The sequence below is a fragment of the Chelmon rostratus genome, chromosome 22 (genome assembly GCF_017976325.1).
Source record: "Chelmon rostratus isolate fCheRos1 chromosome 22, fCheRos1.pri, whole genome shotgun sequence".
Classification (NCBI taxonomy): domain Eukaryota; kingdom Metazoa; phylum Chordata; class Actinopteri; order Chaetodontiformes; family Chaetodontidae; genus Chelmon; species Chelmon rostratus.
Window position 1 is genome coordinate 7,141,075 of NC_055679.1, and position 19,018 is coordinate 7,160,092.

The following is a 19,018-nucleotide window of genomic DNA, read 5'->3' on the forward strand; positions in this document are numbered from 1 at the left end:
CCGCTGAGACACACAGACCGGCGTGCACGCATACATAAAGACATACACACTGTTTTCATACCCAGCTGGTGACGCTGACGATGATAGACTGTACATAGCTTAATATCGAGGTAAATTAGCTCAGATGGTCCCGGTCCTGTGCAAAAAACAACATCTAAAGAGCCCACCAGGCTGCTGGTGTAGAGCTGTTCATGGCCTACATCCCTCTCCATTACCTCCCTGGTCATTAGCTGTGAGGTTCAAAAGTTGTTGTGAGTGCATTAGTAGATGACAGTAGACAGCTGCCAGAAGGTGACTTTGGTTGCCAGCTCACTGGGGGACCTGGCTTCTTAACAGTAGCAACACAGACTACTATCATCACATACAAACATCATCTCTGCTTTTTGGCTGCTCTCTTTTTGGACTTTTTTTCTGCAGTCTGTCAGTTTCTTCTATTCTGCCTTGTCATGCTGTTGTTTCACATTTCTTCTGCTTCCTCTGTTCTTTTTTTCCATGTTATTTCTTAAGTGTCTTTATCTGTGTTTCAATCTGCATCTCGTGTGTAGTTTCCTCCGCTCTTTCCTGTCTTTACACGTCTCTCCTCATAGGCACAATAGAAGAATGAAGAAAAGTATGAGATATTAGTCATTTGTGCAAACTGACCTGCTGTACTGATGTCAGTCAACTGAGTCAAGTTAAACATGCACTGCAAGCACACAGTTCTCCCACCTCCATATAGTCTTACTCACATCTGACTTGCCATACAGACTACCAAGTTGTGCGCCAAGAGCAAATCATCATTTATCCTCATAAACATTTGAGGAAAAGAGGAGACGTAGAGGGAGCGATGAGAGAGGAGGAAGAGGGGTAGAAGAAGAACAGATTAAACTTTAGAGCGATGAAAGGAAGAAAAAGTTGTCACATTGAGAGCACATTTATGTTGTGGCACACTTTTATGTAATATTATGCCCCTGTGCCATTATTCCAAAGACACAAAGACAGAGTTTTATTATGAACAATGTTACAGATGATTAATTAAAGCAGACTATGCACTGGCTAAAAGGCAAAACTACCCTTTGAAATGGACATAACAGTCAGAAATACATGAGGGCACAGATATGCTAAACTAAATATCTGTTTTTAGTGAGGATTTCTTTACAGTTTTTTATGATTTAAAAAGAACTAACTGTTTTTTTAAACAACTTGTCATTTTAGGTTGAGTAAAAACATAATTGGGTTTCCCTCCACTGCCAATGAGAGATAACTCTTAGCACTTCAGAGGTCCTGCACATCAGAGCTTTACTGAAGCTCCCTTCTGGTGCTAACGTTGAAGAAAAGAAGGACAAAACCGATTCAATTACAACTAATACAAGGGGGCCACTCCATCTTTTATGCCTCTCCCACCATGTAATAAATCAGAAGACGTCTTCAAAAGTGTGAGCAGTCAGAGGGTTACAGATCTGAAGAACCTGTGCTTTAGATGGAGGCCAGTTGATTAAAGCTGATTCACCCACTGAGTGAGACACTGGAGGCTGTTGCAGTTTGAAGATGAGACATCAACTGACTCATCTCTCCTTTCATACTTTTCTTACCCTCTCTCCTCTTTTCCCTTTTCTCGCACTCAAGTTCATGCTCAAACAAGATTGCTACTTTTTGTTGGATTCAATGTCATAATGAACTTACAATGGTTATAAAATAGCCTCACTAACCTTTGAGTAGTGGCAGCGTGTCCACGAAAACAAAACGCCTCTGCAGGTATAATTTCTTCCTCTCTGCTTCTTATAGAGATGGTCATGTCAGTCCATCTGTAAGACCACCACACTGGTCCAGACTAGAATTTACTAGATAACAAACAGTAACAAACAGTGCAGAGTAAAAACCAACATACAGAGATATGCAAAAAGGAACACAAGACAGGCAATGAAAAACTACACATAAAAGCACATCACATAGTTATGTCAAATAAAAGCAGGTCACAAAGGCCGATCCATAAGATAGAGTCTCAAAAATATCATTCATGGTCCCCAGAGGAGGAATTCTGTTGGTTAGAGGACTTTATTTTAATGGTCTGCCAAGACATTTGGTACAGATTATCCATTGCCTTGGCTTTTCATCGAGCACGACCAGCAGGCAAAGTTTTTGCTTCTTCAGTGAAATAGCTACTGGTTAGATTGGCACTACGTTTTATGCAGACATTGATGGTCCCCAGATGATGAATTCTGACGACTTTGGTGGTAACTTTTCATTTAGCGCCGTTATCAGCTTGACATTTCAGTTCGGTTTTTGACCAGAAACCTGCAAAAGCTAGCGACATTCCCGTCCGCCTCAGCTGTAGTTTGTGTTTCGTGCTAATTAGCAAATGGTTGCATGATAACGTGCAAAACTAACATGGTGAATTTTTGCCATTATACTGTATGCACTGCGAGCATGCCATCATGGCTGAAGACTTTCAGTCTTGTTTTGAAATGTTTCTCTGCTGTTGGACTAAGTTCAAAAGATTGCAAACCAAGTCCTCTGTGGCTCTCTGTAACATGTACTCAGGCACACACCCAGACAGTCCAAACTTTTCTGCAGTCGTGGTTCAGGACTCCAGGCTCTTAAATAAAGAAGTATATCATACAGTAGGAATAGTATATACTGCAGTAGACTTCACAAACTCCAGACTCCGTCTCTGTTGAAATAACTTTTACCTGTTGTCTTCCATCAGTACAGCAGTCATGCCACAGTTTCTTTTATCAGACTCAGGAATATTCTCTTTCCTGTCCCCCCAAAAACCCTTTCACTCACTCACTCACTCACTCACTCACTCACTCACTCACTCACTCACTCACTCGCTCACTACCTCACTCACACTCAAAAGCACACATACACATAACACATAAACAGACACAGCCAAATGTCATCCTGGCATTTTCCCCTGCCTAGTATACAGCAAATGAGCTCATCGCCTATTTGTTTATGTCTTCTGAAGTCTGTTGTCTGTACTTAATGGAACACAGATGTCCTGTGTGTGTGTGGCCATGTATTACTGATGTTGTAGGGACATAAATCTGTTTACACAGTCACATTGTGGGGACTCGCCTCCCTTATGAGGACAAAACGCAAGTAATGCATGTAAATCTTTAAATGTTAGGGTGAAGACTGGGGTTAAAGTTAGGGTTAAACAAGTAGAGATTATGGTTAAGGTGAGGGTAAATCTCCAGGAAATTAATCAAATCTGGAATAACATTAAAACGTAGTACATGTTGCTCTGAATTTGAAATGTAGAAAATTCAAACTTGTCTCCAGTTCTTAATGAATGTGAATGTTCTTGCACATTTTCACGGTGTTCTCGGGTTTGTGGCTTTGAGAGAAAATTGCTAATTTTCACAAATTGATCAACCAAATATAATACAATTTGCTAAGTACTTTCTTTGAAACAGATTAGTGTCAGCGAGGAAAGAGAAAAAGTAAAGATTTCTTCTCTTCTCAGCTTTAGTGGTTTAATTCCAAGAGATTTCTGCCTCTGATCCACTGAGCCTCAGAGTTCAAACGTAGGCCTGCCAGGTTCTTAAGGGCCTGTTGAACAGCTCTTATCTCCACATGCTTTACCCAGCAACCCTCACGGCATCCCTTTCCTCTCATGTCTCATGCCTTTCTTTCTCCTAATGTCTTTCTCTGTATTGCTGTGTCGCTCTCTTTCTCTCTTTACCATTTTTCAGCCACCCTATTTTTACCGCCTTTTTCTGTTGCTGTTTCATCTTTAGTTTTATTTGACTGTTTTCTGCTGTCTTTATTTAATTCTGTTTTTCTTTCTTTCTTTTCATTGTGTACCTCTCTGTCACTTTCTTTTCCTTCCTTCCGTCCTTTATTTTCCCCATGCTGGGTGTCACTTGGTTCACCACTTTGAGCCAGTCTGAAGACTGAAATATCTCAACAACTGTTTGATGGATTGCAATGAAATTTTGTACAGACATTCATGTTCCCCAGATGATGAAGCCAACTGACTTTGGCGATCCCCCGAACTTTCAGCAGGACAGAGTTTTAACTCATCCAGTGAAATATCCCAACATTTGTTCAGATATTCATGGTTCTCAGATGATGATCACGGTGATTGTCCTCTGCCACCACCAGGAAGTTTACAGTTGTGCTTTTTAATGACATATCTTAACAACCCTCGGATGGATGGCTCTAAAATTTCTACATGCAATATTCATGATCCCCAGAGGATGAAGCCTACTGACATTAGCGGTCCCAAGTTTTCATGTAAAACCACCATGAAGTTTACATGAAGTGTTTTGCATAGACATTAATGGTCCCCATAGGATGAATAAAAACACACTGGGGATGCCCTGACTTTTCATTTAGCATCTTAATCTAGTCCAGTTTTATTTGTTGAACACTTTGGTTTATAACCAAATACTGATATTCCCACCAGTCTCAGCTGCACTTTGTGTTATGTAAGCATACTGACATGCTTTCGTAAGATGGCAAATATAGTCTGTTAAAGATCAATGGATTCATGACCTCAAAATTTGAAATTGAGAAGGAAAAGGTTTTTACATGCTGGCAACATGATACGAAAATAAGCACAGAAGTGAAATCGGTCCAGCCTTTTCAGCCTTGAATGTGCATGCACTCAAAGAGCACACGCTTCCAGCAATATAATAAAGGTTTCCAACCTGTTCTCATCAATCTACTTATTATTACACTGAATTGCTAGTCCAATTTCTCCAGGCCTGGAGGCTAACTAGACTTGTTGCAGCTAGTTAGCACGATGCAACATTAACAGCTTGTCGTTTTCTGTAAATGACTGTTTTGATTGATTTTTGCTTTGCTTTGTAGGGTACCTGTCTGCTCCTGAAATAAATTTGTTTCTTATATTCATAACACATTGTCAAAGATTTCACCACTTCTCAAAGATGTGTTGACCATACGTGACTCTCTATATTTGACTGCAGTGCAGTCACTGTATAAAGTTGTGAGCTAATTGTCTGTTAATGTTAAATGTAGATGCGAGGAGCAGCAGTGTATGACAAACTGCTGGCGAGCTACATGCTTGGGGTCCTAAGAGGGAACACGAATGATTGATTCACTTTAATAGTTTTAATTAAAAATTGCATGCAGAAAGTAATTTAAAAAGGATAATTCATGCATTGTTATCAAACCTAGTAAGGAGAGTAACTGTGAATCTCCTCTGCTGGTTGTGGGATTGGATTGGTTAAGCTGCTAAATGAAAAGCAGGAGGAGTATGGCACTCCCCAAGCAATCTGCCTTCCTCCGTTCCACCTCAGCTAGCACACTACTGCTAACTGCAGGCCTGGACTGCATGGATAAGTTAGCATATGCACCAACACACACACACTTTCACACATTTTCTCTGTCACTCAAAGCCATAGTCTCATAAACACAACAACATAAACATGCACACAAACAATTCTCTCTCACGTCATTTTATTCACACATTCATATTTGCCTGTCATACACATTTATTTTGGACACTCATCCACAACACACAGTAATGGCCAAGTGGGGAGATATTATGCAGGTATGTGCTGTTTTCAGTCGTGCCAGCACAGTCTGCGCCATTTCCCATTAGTCTGTGCTACCTGCAGACAGCAACAGGGCCCAAGCAGAACTGTCACTCTGCACTCTGGTCTCTAAGCCTGCGTATGTGGAGCTGCTTGATTGTGGAGCTGTACCTCAGCCTTGAAATTTGAGAATTGAGCGTTCTGCATTAAAAAAAAAAAATGTTCAGAGGCAGCAAATAACCAAGTTTTTCAGTGATATTTTGAAATCAAGTAATAACCACAACCCAGCGGCAAGAACTTCAGGTAGATTAGAGTCTTCGTCAGGCTTTTGCACAAATGTCAGCTTGTCATGTGTGCAAGAAAGAGATGTATCATAGCTGCTTTTGCAATTTAGCCATATTTCAATTTGTTTCTAAAGACGACAACCTCATAAGGGACTTTTCAAAGTGGTGCACAAGCTTAAGTTCACGCTCATTTTACTCATATTCTATCAACTGCAATATTTCCTCGTGCTTGAGCAGGGATGTTTCTCTGCCTGCTCAAACTATGCTTTGAATTTCAATCTGTATAAATAAGGCCTGTACAATTTTCACAAACTAGTCAGCATATATGACAGATTCTCAGCTCTCATGCCTTGATGCTGCAAGTGTTGTTGTGCGTGCAGTAGAAATGCTGTTTCTCTTGACAGTCTGTACCTCCATCCAGAGCTTTGAAAGCCACATATATGCTGTACACACACCATCTCTACAAGCACCACGTCTGTATGCAATTTCTATTGACATGTTTTATCATTTTTATGCATCAAGACATAAGACCCCTTCTACACTTGGAATTGTGCTATCATATTATATGTTCACCACACATCTCGTCCTTCATGCTCATGCTTTATAGTCTGTTTTCATACAGTACATGTTGCCTTTTACATCATAATTTAGATGCATATTGTACATAAATATTAGTTCTTGCCCTTAATAGAAGTGGACGCATGATATCCGCCATATTAATGTCAATTAATTAATCTGTACATTTTCCTATTAGACTTTACATTTTATCTGCCCATAAACATGTTCAAGGATGTTGGATTATATTTTCTGTGGTTTAGTTTATGTCTAACCTCAAGTAGCACTGAGGTTAACTGACAGACTCACAAGCACATATGTGTCCATTCCTAAAGCCAAGAGCATTATTTGTCAGCATGCATTTCATGGCAATCAGTGGAACCTCTTGATCCGGCCCATCGAGTAGCACATCCCTGAGATTTCATTAGTAAGGGAATAGTCCCCGTTGTGAGGATCCCCGTTGTGATCGTCAAAGTGAGGCCAAGCGTTCACGTGAATACAAAGATATTAGTTCTGTGTAAGTGGAATCTCACTGTCACTACAGTTTTCCCGAAGACATGCATGAGAGCTGGAGTGAGGAAGGAAAGTGAGAGGTGGAAGAGTGAAAGAGGGAGACAAAAGGTTTGTTTTCACTTTAATTAATGGTGTGTGAAAAACTGTGGACCTTTGGAAATGTCAGCGTCTGTCCTCAGATCAGTTATGTGTGGAGAACGCCTTGGGTTAGGCTGCCTTGGCAATAAAGGAGAGGGGGGGCGCTCCAGAGGAACCAGCATGTTCTGGAAATGTCAGCACTATTTCAATCACCGTGACTGGGAACACAACTTTGTTTGGGATTCATTTTTATATTGTAGAGAAGATGGAAACCTCAAATTCTGGCTAGAAAAGTTTTTAGTTCCACTTTCTGGCAAATGTTTGCTAGTTAGCTTGAGTTTGATTAAAGGGATATTTTGTTTTTGTTCTGTTTTTGTATTTCTATTTTTCTTTATTGGCGGGACAGTGATTATGTATATTTCATTAGCACTGCAGGGACAATACTCAAACAGCCTCCAAATGCACACTGTGCGTGCGTGCGTGCGTGCGTGCGTGCGTGCGTGCGTGTTTGAGAGATTAGATATGAGAGTTAGCTGCTGCAGCATCTGCACACACAATGTGCTGGAGCCCAAATGACAAAGATTTGTAAAAGTGAAAGCACTAATAAAGATTAACACCAAACTACCAATACAAACATACAAATTATACAGTGAATTGCACTGCTGTGTTTTGCCCATCTGTTTTCTGTTAAGACATAACAGGAAACAACTGCATGCAATTAACTTATTTTCGACATAATGTTAATCGAAAAATATCCCCATGTTATGCGCATATGGTAGAACAAGGGTCCTTTTAATTGCGTGTCAGGGTCTGAACTCTACCCATCTGCCTATGGATAAATCTTTATGTTCTTTGGGAGGCTGTAGCTGCAATTCACTGCTGCCTTTCTTCACAACACCAATGAATGAACAATGAGGTTTTTTTTTCTTTTTCTTTTTTTTCAAACAGTGATTTAAGTTTGTGGCTTATGCGCAGCCTGATGTTTGTGCATTCCCTGCCACTGTTCTGTATATTAACAAAAAGAGAAAGAGTAGTTTTTGGGTTTTCCCCTCCGTTTTATCTTTACCCCAACCATTATCCTAATAAAGCCGTTGTTTTTGCTTGTGACAAATTACACAAAGATGTCTCTTAAAAGTTTGTTTTGGGAAAAACAAAATTCATGCAGTCTAATTATCAGTACAAAGTGTGTCTCTGTCCGGACGCCAGGACAAATGCTTGAAAATTGGAACTCTCACGATTTAATCGGGACATCTGGTCACTCTAGATGTTTTACTCTGCCAACACAAATGCTGCACAGTATTGTAAAACATGTACTTGTAGTCCATAGGGCCCTCTACTGGAAAAATCACTTTCGTCCATGTTGACTCCAAGTCATTCTACATTGAGATTTGTCTTTCCGTCATTTTGTGATGTGTTGTGTTCGTCAAAAATGAAAAGTGAACATTGTAAGCTGAAACTCATTGTTTCAATCTGAGCTTGTGTGTCTTGCAATTTCCACTAAGGAGCTGGACCCCTCCTCTGATTAATTCCATCGTTTTCACCCATTTATCATGACAAGACCTCCTCATTTTCTCCCCCTCTAACTTTCCTCCCAAACTTGGCGTGTATCGAGCAGACCCTCTCAGGGGCCTGCAGCTTCTCTGATGGATGGCGCCGTAGTCAATAGAGTAGAAAGTGAGACAAGGCCACCCCCGGTAAACAACTTTTAATAATCACCCCGTTGATTGAGTGCTGGGCCCAATGTGGCATGTGAATCTGTTTGTGCCAAAACAATAGGAAGGGAGAAAAAATGGGAGGTACACAGCAGACTTAATATGGTGGAAGTAATTATGGAGCCCTCCACCCCATTCTGCCTTTTATTCTGTGACATCCGTCTTTCACTGCTCTCCTTCCGCCTACATGCTCTCCATCACTGACAACTAAAGTTCGCTTTGAAGCTAACTTGCATGTATGCTGAATTATTGTAGTGCACGATTTTGATGACCAAAGCTGCTTGTAAGGTCTGTAGTGATCAGTCATGATATACCACTGAGTAGTGTGTGTGTGCTGACATATATGCACAAAAGCAAGCTTGTTGCTGTGTTGATCAGTGCAAGTTTGCCATTGCTAGGAGTCTGACAAAAGCATTTATCAGCCCAAAACAATCGTGTGTGGGATGATTAGCTCGCTGTCTGAGTGTCATTACAGACATTAAGTTTATCTACAATGAGAGGGGGGAAAAAAAGATAGGAAGAGTCAGGGTTTTATGGCTTTTTTGCCCTGAGATAACAAAAAAACAGGAGTTGCTCTGTCAACCCATAAGCCAACTGCCTGCACGCCCCCCACCCAACCTGCTCAACTCAGTTAAGACACAAAAATGCCAAATAAACAGCAATATCGACCCGCTCGTAAGGAATAAACAGACTGCAGCAGCACGAGGAGGAGAGGGAGAAATAGATTTTTCAGAAAAAGAGAAGAAAGGAGATTTTTTTGGAATGGGCTGGGTCATGAACTGAGACATAAATATTGAATTTTAAATTTAAATGCTCTTATATGTAGTCAAAGCGAGAACCGAAGCGCTTATGCTCCTGGGTTTTTTTTTTTTTTTTTTTCCAGGGATCGTGAACTGTTGATTAGGGTGGCATTAACCTTTCTGAGCTTGGCAGTGGGTGACGGCTGGAGTTAACCGCTACGGCACTGTGTTCCTTTGTGGTATTCAGCATGTTAGAGCCCCGTCAGAGTGAACTGCCCATTGAACTGTTCATATTGGCAATTTTGCAGAGCACTTTTCATGATATCCAACAACCATGGATAAACAACAGAAATTCATTGCAGTAGATTGGCTCATAAGTAGCTTTACATGTTTGAAACAGTGTTAAAACGCAAGTATTTGGCGAGTTTTGGGCGGTCATGTTTGAAACAGAAATGGTTGAACATCGACTGCTCTTGAACTTACGTACGTGCTTTTACGTGCTGAAAAGTGAAACTACTCAAGCGGAGTGAAATTTCACTGTAAATGCTTGGATGCACAGAGGAAGCACAGACAACTGTTTTAGTACTTAGATTGCTTCTGGCTGCATTTTCCCAGAGGTTGTGAACTTGCCATTGAGCAGGCATTGACTGCTACAGAACGGGTGCAAGCAAAAGTCCACAGACTGTGAGCGTCAACTGCGCAGAGCAAAGAAATCCAAGTTTTTCTCATGGGAGAATATCTATTTCCCTTTTATTTTTTAGTTTTGAAGAAAACCATTAAATACTTCTTTCTATGAGGTGTCAGAAGGGGTTGGAGTATCCAAATGTTAACCTCAACACTAACACCCACGCTTGTGGTTTCATGCGTACTGAAAGCTCTCAACCAGTCTGTCATCATTCTCTCAGGCTTTAATCTTATTCACACTCCCACAGTATTTAAATTACCAAAGGTTGTACCCACATCCCACATGTCTCCTTATCATTTCCCTTTAATAAAGGGACGTTGCAGGACTATGAATTAGTCTGGTTCACACAGTCTTGGACTGACGCTGATCTGCTGCACATTAAGCACGTTTGAAATACATGGATGTCAAATGAGAAAATTACCCAGATTTATTTACACATTCATCATCTTTTTTTCTTTTTTTTTAGTTCTTTTCCGGGCTGCATGAAATTTCCAGACAGCAGAAATGAATGAATTGGCTCATTTTTTTTGGGTTTTTTTTTTTCGAAGGATTGGTACAACATTAAGGGAAATACACTTAGCAGCTTTCTTGTAGAGGCTTAGATGAAAGGATCACTCGACCACTCTGTCTGTACACTAGATACAAAGCTACAGCTAGCAGCTGGGTAGTTTTGCTTATGTACCTTGATTTTATACCTTCGGACAGCACCAGCTAGCTGTTTCCCTCTCTTTCCGGTATCTATCTGCTAAGCTACGTTAACCACCTGCTGGCTGTGGTGTCATATTAAACTTCTCTGCAGCCTGTAAACAAGGTCTAAACCTGTTTAATCATTTCCTGAACAACACAATGGCTTGTGACTATATCTGTATGCAGTGAGAAGTCCCAAAACAGCATCAGTTCTGAATTTTCGTACAATATTTCATGTCTTACAGGGAAAACACTCTGTGTTCTTTGTACTTATAATCTGTTAGCACAGGCTGGAATTATTCTTGCCTACTGTACCAATAGATCTATTTTACTTGACAGTCTGGGGATTAATACATACAAATAAAGACTGCAATCTTAAATGTTAATGTTACTTAAACCATGTCATTGATTGCACGTGCCATCGTATTTCATTACTAATGGTGCCTTCTCCCGCCCTCTGTGAGTATGTGAGCAGAGCCACTTTGTGTTTATAAAGTACTTGTTTTGCATTAATTTCAGCAACATTTTGCTGTTGCTTGACAAATGTGTTGTTTTTTTTTATTTAATCTTTTGTTCGTGTTTTTCCTGCTTAAAACCTGCCAAAACAGACCCAAGATTATTTCCATGAAAATTGTACAAAATGCTATACAATACTGTACAAAACATTGTTCAGTCATTCAGAGCAGTGCACAGCTGATGTGTGAGGGCTGAGCCAAACGTGAGAACACTGCACCAATGGCCCACTCATAGAATGATGCAATGCATTTCTACTTTATGATGGGTGTGGATACTAAAGTCTACTCTATAGTACAGTGAAAAAGGAGAGAACCTGCACAGCCTCTTTTTAATGAGCTTAAGACCGTTTAACCCCCCTTTGTATGAATGTGTAAACAGTGCAATGCCTTATTTAATTTATATAGAGATAGACCTAAACCCATGGAGTCCAAGAAATCTAAATATTATAGATTACATGAAAAAAAATTAAACATAAAAGCCAAAATGAGGGTCACACTCTCACAGTGTTGGACGGTCTCTGTCCAAGGTGCTGAACCTGGTCTGCTATGACTTCACAGTCGCACAGCGTCTCTTCATGCCAGGTTCAGCACCTTGGACAGAGACTGTGACCCAGTTCTTTTTGTTTTTTTCACAGTGCAGCAGCTTGGGAATGACTGCTTGTCATCAGGTAGTTTAAAGCCACGTTTCCGCCACTGTTTCATACTCGATCCACTGCCTGACAACAAACAAACAAATGATAATAACTACATTGTAAATTTAGCCGCCTGAGATCGATAGCTTTGGGTGGAGAAAGCTGGTGACACGGCACAGCTGCTGTGATTAACCTCTGTTTATGCTGATTGTGTCAGAACGATAAAATTAACAATTAAATCAGAAAGGAAAGCTGGATCACTGCTGTGAACATACAGAAGGTGTAAGCTCTGGATTCCTCAAACCCTCAGGCTTTCCCTACAGCCAGCTGTTCTCTCATGAATGAACAAGAAGGTTTAATTTGAGTGACTTTTAATTTTGTCCTGCAGCATACAGTGTACATGTTACAGCCAGATGTATATTTGTAATACAGTAGCTAAACTGTAGGCTACTGAACATATGTGCCACTTTTTAAAATCTGTTGAGGCCTGCAGTGTTTGGTGATGTGAAAGCATGTAACCATGCCAAACCATGGTCACAGCCAATTCTCTGCTCTCTACTGACATGCAGCTTCCTTTTTGTACATTAAGCCTGCGGAGATATGCTTTTCTGGAATCTTATTGAATTAAATGTTGAGGAGAATTCAAAATAGTTTACTGTAGGGACAAAACTGACATTAATAACAACCGGAATACAACATTACAGCATGACATCAAGTCCCAAACCCTATAGGCTGCAACCACACCGGTTTACCTGTGTAAAGGTGTGGGCAACCTTAGCGCCCCCTGCTGACATCATACTGTAACACATGCTGTGCAGCCGCAGCAAAGGTGTGCCATCCTCACAGGACTGTCAGGCTTTTTTTAAGTGCTGCCACTGTGTTAATCTGCTGCACTTTTTGCTTGCTAACCCTTTTATAAGACAACTTGGCCGTGCCATCCTATGTCAGCTCTTACCTCCACATGCTATGGTGCCGCACTCCTACATTAGCACCCACTGTTTGCCAGAGTGCCCATTTTGTATAATTATACGAACTACAGAAAGCTAATGGCCCTGACAGAGCAGTGCCTAGGCCCATTACACCTCAGGGTGCTGCAAAACACCATTACCACAACCAGCAACCTGGAGTGTTTGTGCACGCAGGTGACTGTGTGTGTGTGCAACCTCATCTTTATGCGCGAGTTCATGTCGATGTGTTGGGTGAAGGAGTTTGCAAGTGGAGTGATACATGTCAAAGAAACACAACAAACACAACAGTTACTACTGATGATTGCCATATTTAGCCTCAAACGTGTGCCTGTTGGCATGTTTGTGTGCATCAGCGCCTGTCACTTCTCCCCCATTAATTTCTCCAGGGCTTTCGCTGCTTGCTGCAGGGAGCTGTAGTTGTCACCGCTGGGAAGACAGCAAGGCACCTTGCAGGACTTTGGACACTCATTGCGCTCACTTCACTTAACACCGTCTCATTCTGCTGGCAAATAGACTATTTGGGTCACAGGAAGAGTTTTAATTGTGTGTTTTATCTATGTCTTTATTGTGCGCGTGTGCGGTGCACGTGCTTGCAAAATTGCACAAGTTCAGCAGAAGCCGCCGTTACTGCAGATAGCTCCAGTTACTGTGTTAATAGTATTTGAAGTCGTGTTTCTCTCTGACTCCATTTGAGTCTTCAGCGCTTGTAATAGTCGTCTGCAACACATATGCTGACTCGACGCAGTCTCATCCGACTCAGTGCTCACAGATATAACTCAAAACCTCTGTGGTGAAGCATACTTGGAAATGTTATGCATCATGTTTATCAGCCCTGTTTTGCCTCAGCTGACTGTGCACCGTTTGTTGTACTTACATATGTGGCTTTACAAATGTGAAGTGCAGACGAGTGTACTGAATCAGCTCAGTCAGCCAGATGCAGGTTAAACAATAAACAATAACGATACGCTCAGCAAGTAAATCCCACTGTGTGGCCTTGGCAGCGTTTGTGTAACCGCTATGTTATCCCATTTGCTTTTTGAAGAAAGAGCCTCAGCACAGACTCTATTGACAATCTGCTTTCCCCTCAGTATCAATAGCCATTAACCATTTTAAGCCTTGCCAAGCGTAGGAGATGGAGAGCTAAATGCCTTTTTTTGTAGTGTACTGTACATAGTAATGGTGGATCAATGTGTTTGTTAGTATTGTGGGATAAATGGATACTCATGCCTGAATAACCACATGCAACCCTCGTACACACACACACACACACACACAACAAGGCTAGCTACAAAAACGCCATGTACACCTACACACATCTTCGTCTCCTTTTTCTGTCTCGCCCGTACCTTCAATTTACTGTGCCACATCTTTCACTGATTTCCTCCCGCAACAGAGAGGCACACACCTCAACAAACATGCGTACACCTGCGTAGACCACTTCACATACTCTTTGATTATATCTCCTTCTCGTTTCTAATTGCACGTACAGCCTTTCACAACACCCAAACGCATGATAAATTTACATTGATTTTCATGGATTGCACAGATTCCTTTTTTCTGCCTCGTGCAAACGCACACACTCACTCACACAGACACTTGTGGCCTCTCAGCGTGGAGTGTTGCCACCTGTGCGGAGTGGAGTGAGTGCGGCGTTCCCCCCTGACAGCGAGATGTATGCAATTAAACCGTATTAAAGTCATTAGCCCAACAGAAGTGATAGCCAGCAGATGGTTACCACACAGAAATATGCTCTTAATGAAGCTCCTCAGTCACTGTGTATGTGTGTGAGTGTGTGTGTACTTGTGAGGCAGAGCATGCGTGAGCACGTTCCTGTGTACGTCGTTTGTTTGGGTGTGTTGCCTTACGCCTGTAACACTCGAGGCAGCACTTGATTAGACGGTGGTTGGTCCTTCTCCTGTAGCATAGCAATTAGCGCCTGTTGTTGATTTATAAAGATACGGTAGCACATGGTAAATTTCACTCCCACCACTTATCCATCTCCGTCTCTGTGGAGGCCAAAATATGCTACAAACAGGACATTATATATGTGAATTCTGTCTGCATTATTTCAGCTGTTTCAAAATAAGCAAGGATCCCTTGTGCAGGAAGGAGACTGAAGCAGTGCCAAGGTTACATATGTAAGAACACAAAGGAAGGATTCTACAGCTATTGTCCATATATATATGTATATTTTTTTTTCTCTAAAAAGAATTGCACCCATTTTTGGAAATATTTGTACTCTTTCCAAAAAAAAAAAAAAAAGCCTCTGGGTGGGTGTTTGTAATGGCAGCTGCTGATTGCTGATGGCAAGAGAGGGGACTAAAATGCAACACACAATGGGCACAGTCAGGACTCTACAACTACAGCAACTACAACCATTCTACAGAAAGCCAGATTAACTTAACATCAACAACAGGAAGGCTTGGGAAATAGGAGGGAGGTTTCGATTTGGGCCCATTTTCTTTACCATGAGGCTGACCTCAAAAAATTGGGGCAGGTTTGCAATCCGGTTTTTTTTTTTTTTGTTTTTTTTAAAGCTACATTAAGCAAACTAGTAAGGAAGTGGTGTTATATTGTGTAGGCCGCGATCAGTGAACATGTGTTCTTCATCAGATAGTGATAAAATAAAATTGTGTGTGAAATAGGTTTGATTAATAGGCCAAAAATTATTGGTTTTGGCCAGACTAGATGATGTAAATGTTCAGTATGATCTGATGACTAAAAAAGACTAGAACCGTCCGTTTTTCTTCTGCTAAGAAAACTTCTCGTCAACTCAACAAACAGGACGACGTCGACTAAATGTAATAAAATCTAACAGCCTTCATTTGACTGAGTAAAAACATAGGTGACAAAATTAACACTGATTGAAAGCAGCATCAACAGCCTTTCAGTTATCTGGGTTGCTAATACATCTATCCACTGATGTCGAGCATTCACCATTCATTAAGACAGATAAATGTTGGGATGCTCCTCAGCATATATATAATCCCACTGCAAGTCATGTGTAGCCTGGATACAGTGTTGTTATTCCATGGAGAAGCTCTCCTTTTTCCTGAAGAGCCTGGGGCAGTGAAGTACAGTAAGGGAGGTACATGCTGTCTGGCCCCAGGCATCCAGGATCACGAGGGTGATGCACAGAATACTTACTCCACGCACACGTTCACATAAATACAGACCTTAAACACGCATATGCAAGGCGCGAACCCGCCCGCGCTTGCACGCAGTCCTTCAGCGGCGAGCGACATTGTTGGACTGCGAATGCGCACGTGAATGGGAGAGCGGGTGAGTGATGAAAGGGGAGAGCTGATAGCGGCGCTGCCTCGAATACAGATGAGAGAACGGCAGGCTGAATCCCGATCAGGCTGCCGCCTCTCTTTCTTCCGCTCTCCCTCCCTCACAGTGAAAATTCTTCAGAGAAGTGCGTCTTTCTGAACCAAGGGGGATGTCATTAGGTCACCCTTTCAAAGTCCAGGTCCAGGTCTTCTTCTCAAAAGAGCGACTATTCTAGTGGGTTTGACAAAAAAAAAGAGAATAAATGTAAAATTAGCAAGCAACTGGATTTTGATGAGAGTGATGTGGGGCAGCATTTTAGAGGGAACACAGAGTCGTGTTTTATGTTGGACCACACCGGAGGCCAAATTTGTTGGCATTTTTAGCTTTGCCCGCTGCCTGCCTGTGAGTTTTTTTTAAATACTCCACCAGGGTTTTTGACACATTTTAAGGCCTGAGGCTCACGCAAAAGTCAGTCAGCAGAATTAATCGCCAGCTACTCTTTCAGCGAAGCTAAGAGAAGCAACAAAATATGTCCAAACAGAGATTCAGCTGGTTTTATCAACACGTGAGTGTGTGTGAATGCTTATTGCTCCGGATGAGCGGGTGGCACCTTGCGCGGTCGCCTCTGCCCCCAGTGCATGAAGGTGTTGTGAAACGCTTTAAGTGGTGGTGGTGAAGGTGAAGCACAGCTGTAGCCTCATCTGTAAAATCTGAAAACTTGTACTTTTCCACCCTCGCTCAGAATACAAACGCTTCCTGTTGAAAAGTCATCAGGGTCGTCTCACCGGCTCATTAAAAACGTGCGAGGAAGGAAAAAAAAAATTAATGGAGCCAAACACCTTAAATTTAATACTTAGGAGGGTAAAATAACACAAAGTGCCCTGCTGTTGTGAGTATACCCACTTAAAGTTTTGAGTCGTTTGACTTTCTCAGCAGTTGTAGAAAGATGAGGTGTGACGTGCATAAAAATGCAGAAGCACTGTGACACACAGTTCATCACAATTACATTCAAATACTTAAAGCGGTGTTAAAATACTTTTTGTAACACGGTCACATCCTCTCAGGCGGCGGCAAACTGCTCTGGAGTCAGACGAGTGTAGACGCCGGGAGACCCGACGTGATTTGTCCTCCGATGTGATTATCAACACCATGATTGGTTGTAAACCCTGTTGTCACGGCAATGATTTCAGCCACGATGATGAAAGCTCCCGGGACACTGATCCATAGCATGTACACACACACACACACACACACACACACACACTCGCTCACAGAATCAGTCTATCTCACTGCTAACCAGTCTCATTCCCCTTTGAGAGAGAGGCATTACTCTGGGAGATTGAATCCGTGTGTATGTGGGTGTGTGTGTGTGAGGGTGTGTGTTGCTGTTTGTCTCCTTACTTACATGGTAATGTACAGAACAGGAATCTTGGGAAAGGCTTGAACTCCACTGAATTGTACTTGACACTTTATTCCTTCTTTCCTTCCTGGTTGTCTTTCTTCTCCGGACTCGCACTCGGCTCCTTTGCCTTGTCCCTCTTCCTCCCTCACAGCTGTTATTAAAGCACTTTGACGGAGTTAATAACATCTGTGTCACACTCTAACACACAGGAAGAGGAAGAAAACAAGTGTAACTTTGCCTGTCCGCTACACTACCATTACACTTGTACATACCAGACAGCGAAGGCTATACGCCAGCTTGTGTTGATATTTTGCTCTGGAAAATCCACATCTGATAATAACATGTATTCTCTATCTGGGAACACTTTGCCATTGTTACAGTGCTGTGTGTAATATATCAAGTTTACATATCAATAGTAAAACAGAACAAACAATGAACAGTGTTTCTGTATGTTTTATGCCCACATTAAAACTTATTCACTTATTTACTTATAAGATTGAGCAATTTCTCAAACCCTGTTGAAACTGATTTCTGTCTGTTGTGCTTTTAACTAAACCGTTTTTCTTTTTTTTTTTCCAAACAGGGTCTGATGATCCTCCTGCAAAACCTCCCCACAATGCACTGGGGCAATGAGGAAGTGAGCGTACTGCTGGCTGAAGCCTACAGGTTGAAGTTTGCCTTTGCTGATGCGCCCAACCACTACAAGAGATGATGAGCGTGGCTCCGTGCAGCCGCTCCCCTCCTCCTCCTCTTCCTCGTCCTCATCCTCCTGCTCTTGTTCCTCCTTTCCTGCCCTGCAGTCGCCGACTGAACTTAGAGGCCTCGATTCCTCTGTGGAAGGACCTCCCCTTTTCTTAACCCCCCTCTACTGTACCGCCCAATGGGCCTGTCAGCTATTAAGAGATTTGAATCAGCCGATGACTGAGAGGACGTGCTGTGTAGCATTCTAACATGTTGACGTGGAGCCTTTTTTTTATTATTATTATTTTGAAATGTGCACTCCCTTCAGTCCAGTGCAGAACCGTCTTCATCGCTGAAGACTTTTTGTTGGGAGTTCGGTCCGCTCAAGCCAACGCCTCAAAGTACAACCTCAAGCCTGAAGCAGGGCCACGAGCTGCTCAGCGCCGCTGGGGGGCAGTCTGGCTGAGAAACATGTTCTTTTCTTGTAATTGTTATTTCCATTATCATGGCAATATATTGCTTTTTGTTCCCGGAAGCAAAAAGGTGACCCCTTTTTTTTTTCTTTTTTTTTTTTTTTTTTCCCCACAATTGCGATGACGAAGAAAGATGGCAAAAGGGCACGGCACGGGACGGTTGACATATCCGAGCCCTCTCTTCTGGTCGCAGCGTAACCTGAAGGAATGCGACGTCTCCTGTTTTTCTTTCCTCTCCGGCTTCGTGCCAGCAGAGACGCAGTTTGTTTCCCTTCCAGCACACTGGGATTGTGCACAGAGAGAGAGAGACTGTCAGTCTGTGCCAGGAATC

The 19,018-nt window shown here is 42.0% G+C and overlaps 1 protein-coding gene across 2 annotated transcripts in view; it reads left to right on the forward strand.

The window, feature by feature from the left end:
- tbc1d22a (TBC1 domain family, member 22a) overlaps positions 1–18,758 on the forward strand; it is a 110,168-nt gene extending 91,410 nt beyond the window's left edge. For both annotated transcript variants that reach the window (XM_041964059.1, XM_041964058.1), the window contains exon 14: positions 18,117–18,758. In XM_041964059.1, the coding sequence (XP_041819993.1) occupies positions 18,117–18,245 (129 nt within the window). In that variant the 3' untranslated portion in view covers positions 18,246–18,758. The remainder of the gene's footprint in view (positions 1–18,116) is intronic.
- The last annotated feature ends 260 nt before the right edge of the window (positions 18,759–19,018 follow it).